The 11,607-nt window shown below is 40.2% G+C and overlaps 1 protein-coding gene across 1 annotated transcript; it reads left to right on the top strand.

Annotated features, from left to right (window-relative positions):
- Positions 1-559: 559 nt before the first annotated feature.
- Positions 560-11,174, top strand: LOC125296578. Its single transcript, XM_048246564.1, has 3 exons — positions 560-1,592; positions 9,812-9,901; positions 10,452-11,174. Exons 1-3 carry the CDS (start codon positions 571-573, stop codon positions 10,498-10,500), a joined length of 1,161 nt encoding a protein of 386 aa, XP_048102521.1. The 5' UTR covers positions 560-570; the 3' UTR covers positions 10,501-11,174.
- Positions 11,175-11,607: the final 433 nt, after the last annotated feature.

The following is an 11,607-nucleotide window of genomic DNA, read 5'->3' as shown; positions in this document are numbered from 1 at the left end:
GTAACCTATTGAACCAAGATGTGTACTGTATTTTATTTAATGATTAAATGAATAATGACTGTGACTGAAGTGCGGGCAAAGTTTGCACAGAAATGTACGATTTTTCCCATCCTCACCGACCTTGTCATAAAATATCCCAGTGCAAAACCGTTGCATTGTGGGAAATGGAGTATTGGTGCGTGCAAAACAGTAGCCAGTGGCTGTGGCCTGCGGGCCGGTTCTAATACTAATCAAATATCATCCCGGGGGCCGTAGATAATTCATTCGCGGGCCGGATCCGGGGCCTTGACTTTGACATGTCTGAGCTAGATGATAGGGGCATTATGGCCTGAGTGCATGACAATTACATTTATACTATATAATTTATATACAATTTATACTATATAACAGCTTGCTAAGACTTTTTTATGTGTCTACATGTGTCTGCTTCTTTCCTCCTATTTAATCAGCTGATTTGTGTTGCCAGATTTGTTATTTTTGCACTACAGCTACAAGTGCTCCCAATGACTTTAATTTCTGTCTGTTTGTTTCTCATCCTCTGTTAATTCATAGGGAGCAGTCTGATTGAAAATGGCGGCAGCTACTTTGAGTCCTCATCCATGCATACGTGGTGAGTGGGACGTGGAGGAAGAGATACCAGCTGAACTGATGGCAGACCTGGATATACCTGGCTACACCTGGCTATACCTGAGTCTATCTGACTCTACCAGGCCGGTCAGAAACTTTGCCACCCCAAATAGAAGAGCTGGCAAGACCACAGCCACTGGACGAGACCACGGTCGCACACGACCAGAGGATCACACACAGCAGCAAGCAGGAGACCAATACACACACGAGGAGGCCCAGCTCCGAGGGACATGTAATGTTACCCCTGCAAAAGGGGTTTCATTCAAGCTCCCACACATCCTGCTGACAAACGCACATTCCCTCCAAAACAAGGTGGAGGACCTGAGAGATCGCATGAGGGAGGAGTTACAGAGCCCTGACCTCATGTGCTTCACTGAGACCTGGCTGAAGCAGGAGGATTTCTCTGTTGTTGATGAGAAAGGTTACAATGAGACCCATTATCCTCGTGATCCAAAGAAGACAAACAAGATACGAGGAGGAGGTCTGGGAGTTTTAATAAAAGACAGTGTCCAAGCCAAGGAGATGTATGAGAATCAAACCCCAAACTATCAATTATTCGCCTTTTCATATGAGGCACAAAACCAACCTCCACTCTACTTCATTCTGTTGTACATGCAACCAGGAGCAGAACGCAGAAGCACAAAAGAGGAGATTGAACAATACTACCGCAAAGGTCTAAACTGGTCTGAAGGGGGCCCTGTCTTCATCCTGGGTGATTTCAACTGGTATGAGTTTGATGAGAAAGGTATGTTTAACGTGGAGCAGTATGTGACCTGCCCCACGAGAATAAACAAGCTCCTGAATAAAAGAAAAGAATACACGCTCCTGGACAAGTGCTATGGCAACGTCCCAGAGGCCTACACATCCCAGTGCAAACCCCCGCTGCGTTCCACAGACAACACGCAATCCGACCACAACGTCATTCTGTTGATCCCAGAACGCACAACATGTTCACATTCCCAATGGTAAGTGTTATTACACTGGTAAGTGTTACAGTATGTCATATTCATATTTACATATACACCAAATTAGCTGCTTACTAACATGTATATTAGTAGCATACTAGCCTCTTGTTAGTGTCTAGTCTGCTTGTTGTGTGAGTACATATGACCGCCGCCCAGTCCAGCACATTTTTTCCACAAAAATAAATCACGCTGAAAGGCATATATGATTCTAACTGTCTCACTAAATGGCATTATGCACACTCAATTCTCACTGGTATCTGCTAGACAACAAGTACCAAAACATGATTAGTTCATAGATTTCACATGTAAAATTAATTTCATACAACCCCACCCCCATCTTGCCTGTTCATAATTCTGAGAAATTCTTGAATTGTGTGCATGTGTGCGTGTACATGTTTATGTTTTTGTGTGTGTGTGTGTGCGTGCTTGTGTGTTTGCCTGCGTATGTGCCTGTGTGTGTGCATGTGCATACATGCGTACATATGTCTACTGTCTGAGTATGTGTCATACGTATGATTACTGTATGTGTGTGCGTGTGTATCTGTTTATGCACATGTGTGCATATGGAATGGGTTAACATGACCCCTGGAGGCAAACATACGCAAAAAATTGGTCATCCTAGGCCCTACGGTTCTCAAGATATTCACAGAAAACTCTGTTGGTGTACGGTCACTAAATGTACACATAAATGATTTTATTATAAGGCCCCCCATGAACTAAAAGTTCACTTAAACTTGGCATGCATTCGAGGGTGTCATAATGATCCTACACTTTCAATTTTCGTGCAGTTTTGACCATGTCAGCCAGAGACATTGTGATGAAAATACCTTTAATTTTTAACTAGGTGGCGCTATACATGAAATAAGTGGTAATGGGATGGGTTGACATGGCCCCTTAAGACCAACATACAAAAAAAGGTGGTCTTCCTAGGCCAGACATGTCAAAGTCAAGGCCCTTATCTACGGCCCCCGGGATGATATTTGATTAGTATTAGAACCGGCCTGCAGGCAACAGCCGCCGGCTGCTGTTTTGCACGCACCAATACTCCATTTCCCACAATGCAACGGTAGCCCACGAACTCACTGCGGCGCCGCAAGTGGGGCTCGGCTTCATTATTCAGTCAGGGCAGATGTCAACTTTCAGCTACCCCCCTCCCCAGTGTTGTCCCTGAACACGTTCATTGAACTCGTTCATATTTTGAGCGAACGTGAACTGAACATAGGCTACTGTATTAGCCTACTACTGCCTGATGAACGTTACAAACTCGTCCATTCTGGTGTCTGTGAACGGCACGCTCTTTCAGTTTAACTTCGTTGAATAGGGTGTCAGATTTCTACAGAGCCTTCCACGCGAAAACCCGGCTAAACACAACGTAAAAATGCCTTAATATGGCAGCATGCAGGTCACCATTTGTCAAACTATGGGCCGCGGTCCGCAATGTGGACAATGGTCTGTAGAGTGAAATTATTCCCGGGCCATCTTCTGATAATTTGCTGCGCAATTGATCAAGGAGCCGCGGACAGAAAAAGAAAATAAACATTTCTGCACTTAGTAGGAAATACTTGTTAGTTTGGTGTCATCAAACATAGAGGCATAGAATTAAGTCGTGGTATGAGCGTTTATTCAATGCATGCGTGCACATTGGTAGCAAAGCTTAAACCTATTGGAAGGCTATTTAATTATGAGACGACATTTAATAGAACGACGTGGATTTATGCAACTTCCATAAAAACAGAGCACAGACTATATAAAACACTGTTTGGCATTAAGTATTAAAGTCAGCCAAAAGCTATTAATTAGTCTTAGTTAAAGATAGTTAAAGATCTCCAGATCAGTGATTTACGCATGATCTGATCCGCCATTTACCATTCACAAAAGCTGGTATTGTGTTTCCTCAATCCTTACATTCAGGCATTCAAATTAAACACAAACTCACAAACGTTTGTGAACAATCTTAGCACTTTAAACATTGACTGTTTTGAAGTGCATGTATAGCAATATAGTATAAAAATAATAATAATTGTGATATCATTATGATAATTTGATTGGGGGTGGGAGGAGGGGGTGGGTTCATGTAGGTGGGCCCTATGACCCCAAAGTATGCCTTGACTGGGCCTCAGGTCAAAGAAGTTTGAGAAAGGCTGATGTAGACGACAAAGCAGCAAGGAAGCATATGATCATTTAAACAAGTTTTATGACAAGGTCGGTGAGGATGGGAAAAATCATACATTTCTATGCAAACTTTGCCCGCACTTCAGTCACAGTCATTATTCATTTAATCATTAAATAAAATATAGTACACGTCTTGGTTCAATAGGTTACGTGCAGTCATTTTAATATGTTTTAATAAACATTGAACCAGTCCGGCCCTCGGCTTGTAGCAAATTTGTTTTTTTGGCCCTCTAATGTATTTGACTTTGACATCCCTGATGTATAGCAATATAGTATAAAAATAATAATAATTGTGATATCATTATGATAATTTGATGGGGGTTGGGTTCATGTAGGTGGGCCCTATGACCCCAAAGTATGCCTTGACTGGGCCTCAGGTCAAAGAAGTTTGAGAAAGGCTGATGTAGACGACAAAGCAGCAAGGAGGCATTATATGATCATTTAAACAAGTTTTATGACAAGGTCGGGTGAGGATGGGAAAAATCGCGACATTTCTGTGCAAACTTTGCCCGCGACTTCAGTCACAGTCATGATTCATTTAATCATTAAATAAAATACAGTACACGTCTTGGTTCAATAGGTTACGTGCAGTCATTTTAATATGTTTTAATAAACATTGAACCAGTCCAGCCCTCGGCTTGTAGCAAATTTGTTTTTTTGGCCCTCTAATGTATTTGACTTTGACATCCCTGTCCTAGGCCCTACGGTTCTTGAGATATTCACGGAAAACTGTCTTCGGCCACGTACAGGCCAGTTGGTGTATAGTAACATAAATTAATTTATTGTGTTGCCCCCCATGAACGTAATTCCACGAAACTTGGTGTGCATTCAGAGGGTGTCATAATGATCCTACACTTCCAATTTCGTGCAGTTTTGACTATGTTAGGCCACAGATACCTGCGATTACAACACCTCATTTTTACTTTTTTGTGTTTAACTAGGTGGCGCTATACATGAAATGAGTGGTTATGGAATGGCTTGACATGGCCCCTTGAGATCAACATGCAAAAAAAAGGTGGTCCTCCTAAACCAGGGGTCTCAAACTCAAATGAGCTGGGGGCCACTTCTGCCAATGCCATCTGATTGGAGGGCCACGTCAGTGTTAAAGAATAATCCAAAAAAGAACGGCTATTTTCTAAAATGCAATATTTTTTTCAAATACTGTATTTTTAAACACAAAACTACAAACAGAAAGTGCTGAAAGTCTTTTTATCTGTGCTAGCAACCTTAGCTTATAAATAAAATAATGATAAAATAAATGTTAATACAAATTATAAAAACAAACAAAAAAGCATAAAAACAGGTAGGCCTATGTGTGTGTGTTTCACACCAAATAAAACTATTTTCCTCTCATAACTTTTTTAAACCTGGCAAACAAGGCGTCAGGGTTAAGAAAGCAACACCATTGGATTTTTATATCAAAATTTCAATAGGCCATGGCTTGAAAGTGGTCAGAGATAAAGTCCTAATGTTAATGTAATCTTTGAGTATAAACAAAAGTTTATGAAGGGGGTAAATTTACCCATCTAATTTGCCACTGGATGGCAAGCACCTAAAATTATGCACCTTTCAGTAAATACTGGATGAACATATTTGAGCAGGTTTACTTTCTTTTTTGTCATATTACCCACATAACAAATTAACAGGAAAACAGCTAAGTTGTATACCAACAATAGTAAACTATTTCTAGTAGTGTTGTCACGATACCAAAATTAATGTTTCGATACCGATACCAAGTCAGGAATTGCGATTTCGATACTTCTTCGATACTTTTTAAAAAATGTATTTGATTTGGGGGCCCCCACCACCTTGACATCATCATCAGTAATATTGAATATACTGTAGTGTGATCATTCACACCAGTGGCCATCCCAGATTCCAGAGGCCTAGCCTACTCAGTCATAAGTCGAAGAAAATCTTTCTGGGATCATAGAGATCAAAGAGATGAGTGTCTTGCAATGTTCATTAATGATTTTAGCGAGCACTATTGTCAAACGTGACCTGAGCTAGCGGGATAGTTAGCAAGGATCTCTCTTCAGATGTAAAAGTTTGCCATGGTTGCTTAGCCTATTTCTAAATTACATTGAACCCAAATAGTAGGCCTAAATGACCAAAATCCCACAGCTTAGGTAGGTTAGCAACACAAACTTGAGAGATGCAAGTGAGCAAATCAACTTGATATTAGCCTATTAGTGTGTTACCATAGCATCACTTCAACTAGCAGCCATCTCTCGCTGTTTATAGCACGACAGCTGCGCTTACGTGTGTGTAAGGAGAAAAGACACAGCCACAGGTTAGGGGAGGAGGCGCTAGAAGCATGCCTTGTGCACACGCATGCTACTTCAAAAGAACACGGTCATTCTCAAAAGTATCGATACTAATAAAATTAGGCATCGTGACATTTTTAATTTCAGGGTATTGCGATGCTTTTGTAGTATCACTAATTACTAGCAACACTAATTACTAGCCCATAACCACAAGGCCTACAATAAAGTATCCTGGTCAAATCAGTTCCTATCGCGGGTGACTTTTGTAGTTCTTCTACTACCCCTGCTGTCTGTAACACGTCCATTACCACCATCATCACGATTACCACTGCAGCCTCCAAGCTATGTTGGGCAGAGAGTCGAAATAAGCATGGTATGCTTGGTGGACACCTTCGTAGGCTATACAGTACACGCAAAGACGCACCTCCATTCACAGTCGCACTGTGACTATAACCGTCAATAGACGATCGATCATAATCTCCAAAAGGATATTCTCCTTCAGAATCAGAATAGGTGAATAACATAGCCTACCCAAGACTTCATCACACGTGAACGTTTTTCAACATTAGGTGTAGGCCCATTTCTGCTTCAATTTGTGCAAGACTATGGCCTGCATCGCTTCCGCGTCATTACAAATGCACGTCTTTGTGTTTCTCGCGATGTAGCCTAATACAAGTATTTCTTGAAAACTTTGTGCAGCGATTTTGGGTTTGAATCAAGCTCTGGATGTCTAGCAAATAGTGGAGGAGAGTACAAATGAGATTTGTCACCGTACTTGGATCTATCGTCTATTTTAATCAGTATCGTTGTTTGTCGCTATTAAAAATACCCTCAAGGGCCGGATTACATTATTATTTTGACATAGGTCGCGGGCCGGAACCCCTTTCGGGATCAAAACGCAAAACGATGGTTCCATGCTATCCATGTGGGGTTACATGCATAGACATAATATACATAGACGCCGCATCGACCGCTACTCCTTACTAGCGCTGACGAGATTTGGAGCCGCCATCTTGGACCGGTCATCCACTCCACTCAGTGTAATCTGTTTGGCCGGTGAGAGGAGCTGTCAGTGCACTTAATTAATCATATCTCACTGAATACCGAACAGATTCTCACGCGTTTTTTTTTGCTGCAAAGGTCATACATGTAGCTATGATACAGGACACATGATTTAGCGTATTTTAATATTCATAGTGGGTTTAACAGTAATAGAATATTCTGATATATGATAGAGTGACCTGACGTCCGATATCAAAACTGGGAACATAATCCATGTTTGACAGCATAGACAAAACTAGTTTGATACAAGTTTAATGAGTTAAATATAGTTCACAGTTGACAGAAAAGTTCCATCAACAGCATTATTCACAGTCCACAGAAAGGTTCCATAAACATTTAAGTGAGATCAGTGCCATTCAGACATCTGAGGGGTATTCCAAGTAGGCCTATGTGGTTTAGTGACAAACTTGGGTAAATTGACTCAGAATAAGTTGTAAACCTCCCAGTAGAAAAGCTGTATGATACAGGAAACATGGTTGTGTGTATTTTAATATTCATAGTGGGCTTAACAGTAATAGAATATTCTGATATATGATATATTATAAAGTGATGACATCCAATATAAAAACTGGGAACATAACTAATCCACGTTTGACAGCATAGACAAAAACTGGTTTGATACAAGTTTTAATGAGTTAAATTTACAGAAAAAATCCATTAACATTTTCAGTTCAGTGCCATCAAAAATAAAGTGATGAACAGACATTGGTGTGGCATAAAGGAAATGGAGTAACTGGGTTCAATATCAACAGCATTTGTTAGACAAGTTCCATAAATATTGTAAAGTGCAAGTTTGTAGGTTTGTTTCTGATCCTTAAAAACAGACATTGGTTTGGCATAGTAAGTGTAACAGTTCATCAATTCAAGACAAAAGGTGACTTGTCACTTGTACAGTGTCAATGGGTTCATCAACAGCATCTGTTATTTACAGTTCACAGAAAGGTTCCAGCCCCAATGAAGAGATTAAATAAAAAGGAATTAAGAAACATTTTAGAAACTGCTAAGATCAACCCGCTCATTGCAATCAGTAAATAATCAGGAGTGTCTTCACAGGCTCAGTGAGACAGAGTTACCGTCATGCAGCTGCTTCTATGATTTCGACAACTGGTGCATGTCATTTTGTATGTTCCCACCTTGCTAAAATTGCTTGGGTACACTTTGGCTGAGAATAAAAGTGCTTCAGACAGCAGGTGGGCAAATAAGATGGCATAGTAAACTGGGTAAACTCCATAAAAGAGGACTGAGTCAACCAGACGATGGGAAAATGGGACACAGAGTGGCTTAATGCAGGTGATGAAGGTGGAGCTCATAAATCAAACATTCAGTCACAGTGTAGCAGATGCCCTGCAGTACTGCAATGAAGAGCTGCACCTTCCTCAGTTCCAGGGGTGTGGAGGAGACCATTCAGTTCATTCACAGTCTTCTTGAACAAGGCAGTTGTTCTGAGAGATACAAAATAATAAATAAATGAATTAAAAGGAATTTGAGAGGCATCTTATTCTTGTTAGGGTAAATGACATGTGAATAATACAGTGTTGGGCAAGCTACTTTGAAGTTTTAGTGAGCTAAACTATCAGTTACTCTGCCATGAATAAAACACTACACAAAACTACCACCCAGGCAAATGTATTAGTAGCCTAACACAAACACAGCAGTAGGCTAGTTCATTACATAGGAAGCTACTTTAAATTGTGCTAATTTCACATGACAAGAAAAGAAGTTACTTTATTCAGGAAATAGTGAGGCTACCACCAACACACTTAGGCTACAAGTAGCAGCTAGCGATTGCCCAATAGGCTAGTCTGTGCCACTTGTGTAAAATTCGCCCGCCAAATCTAGTAACGATTTATTTCTACAATAGCCTTCTTGTGTCAGTTGTAATCTAAGTCAGTGTTATGGAATATGACTTATCAAGTCTCAGTTCATAGCCGGGTGAACACCGAGTAAACATAGCCTAGCTAGATGGCTACGATTTTCATACAGTAATATCAAAGATTGCTCCTTCTCAGCTCTGGTAATATTCTATTCACAAAATACAACCAATAGTAATGGTTATGTTAAATCTTACTTGTGAAAAGTAAATCCTCGAAAGTATGGTCCCTCCGATTTGAGAAGGAACATGCTGCACAGTGCTGTCATCTTGTGTCTTCTGCTGCAACGCAACGAGGAGTATGACCGGTCTAAGATGGCGGCCGCATTTCTTGTTTCCAGCAGCCAATGCGGCGTCTATGTATATTATGTCTATGGTTACATGCCCACCATGTTTCATGTACCCCGGTCTTTCAGTGTCCCGGGAATCCTTGACGGAAATTTGGCCATGCGAAAAAGAAAAAAAAAATCTGACTAAACCTATATGACCGCCGCTTCGCTGCGCGGCGGTCATAATTAGTGACTTATAACAAATGGCTAGTATGCTACTAATATACATAGATAGATAGATAGATAGATACTTTATTGATCCCCAGGGGAAATTCAAGAAATGTTTTTACCAGGAGTGGGGTGGACATGTTAGTAAGCAGCTAATTAATGGTGAATATGGGTGTCTTAATATAAAGTGCTACCAAAATATCATACTGTAATTAGTTTAACAAGAAGCTCCAAGTTGGCAGAACTTTTGTCCAAACTTGAAATTTTATCTAAAGCCAAGAGTACACAAAAGTCTATGTCATGTTACCTTGTTAATTTGTGTTTTTCCTCAACATTTTCTTATTTTCACAGTGAAACATCAGGACACCGTTGTGACACCTGTGGGCGAGTGTGTGGCTCACGCATCGGCCTCCACAGCCACATGCGACGACACCAACCTAGGTAAACCCCCTACCCTACCCCTCCTCTGGAGCAAGCACCATCATCAGACATGATGGGCAGCTAAGAATGTGTGTGTGTGTGTGTGAGTGAAAGAGGGACATAGAGAGAGAGAGAATGTGTGTGTGTGTGTGTGAGAGAGAGAGAATGTGCATGTTTGTGTGTGTGAGAGAGAGGGAGAGGGAGTGTGTGTGTGTGTGTGTATGTGAAAGAGGGATATACTGTAGGTAGAGAGAGTGTGTGTGTGTGTACGGTAAATGAGGTGATTGTGTCCCCTCGGACATGATGGATAGCTAAGAGTGTTTGAGAGAAAGAGAGAGTGTGAAAGAGGAAGATAGTGTCTGGACGTGCTCACCAATTAGGGGTGGCACAAATTAATGAGACATTTGGAATATTGAACTGAATCAATTCACTGACATCCAAAAATCATATCGCAAATTGCAATATCTGTCAGAAAAATCGCTATTAGATATTTTCCTCAAATCGTGTAGCCCTACATTAGAGTAAGGCCTAGCCTACTCAGTCATAACCGTGTGTTTTCATTTTTCAATAGCACGGAGGAGCAACTGTCTTCGATGGACCGTCTGACATTGTTTGACTAAGATCCGTCTGATTAACGGTCAACCCCTGGCAAAGTGAAAAAGTGAGAAGACATCCGATTCCCTACGAGGCCAAAGAGTCTGAGGAACAGCCAGCAGGACTACTAATGACACGACCACCGACAGCTATTTTTAGTGCCTGATGAGCTAAATGTATTCAATATTAAATAGGAATGATGTAGAGCTATCTGAATATCTTCCAGCTTCTGTACCAGTTTCATATGTCACACACTCTACACCATGATCTCTTTTCAGTGATAGTGTAAATAGCTGGTAAATAAAAAATATATATATTATATATTCATAATTAGAAGAAAGGTGGAGGAATGTGTGACTGAGGAATCTTTGTGTCTTTACTGTTTCTAACATTCTTAATCATGCTTGAGGTGGATGACGCTCATTAGTCTTGATATTTATTCTTAGTCAATCATGAAGTTGTATGTGTGTCTTACTATAGGCTAGTTTCATTTTGCATTTATATGTAAGTAGCAAGTTAATCACAAATAAAGTGTGTGTGGTGCTATCTATACTATCTATAAAATGTTTATAACCATCAATTTCTTATAACATTTCCATAGATGACTAATTATCTGGAAATTCTGTGGTATTAAAGACTACCTTCTATATCTCTACATTGACGTACAATTAAAGATCATTCAGAACCAATAAAAATGAAAGTGGAATATTTGGTTTTGATTTTTGTTTTTACCACAAAAAACTATCTTGAGTTAAATATTTGTATCGTATCATTGTAAGGACTTTCAAAATATATCCAACAATGGAAAACATCTGGAGGGGAATGTTCATACGTGTCAGAACATAGAACAGTAAGATTCATTAGATTTGTAAATATTGCAGAAAATATTAATAATAATATAGTTCCAATAATATATAACCCATTAAATTAGTAAAGGAGCTACAACATTACTAACCAGTTTATAAACAAATGTCAGACGCAATGGCACATCAGGAGTTGAATGAATGGTAGATGAAGGAACAGTTCCCAAGATCGAGTATGGACTCAAGACAGCAATAGCAGGAAAAGGAGAGAAGGGAAGAGCCCTAACACACTCTACGGTGTTTTAAACCCTAACACACTCTACGGTCTTT

This window comes from Alosa alosa, chromosome 6 (genome assembly GCF_017589495.1).
Source record: "Alosa alosa isolate M-15738 ecotype Scorff River chromosome 6, AALO_Geno_1.1, whole genome shotgun sequence".
In the NCBI taxonomy this organism is placed as follows: domain Eukaryota; kingdom Metazoa; phylum Chordata; class Actinopteri; order Clupeiformes; family Clupeidae; genus Alosa; species Alosa alosa.
This window is presented reverse-complemented; position numbering and strand designations above follow the sequence as displayed.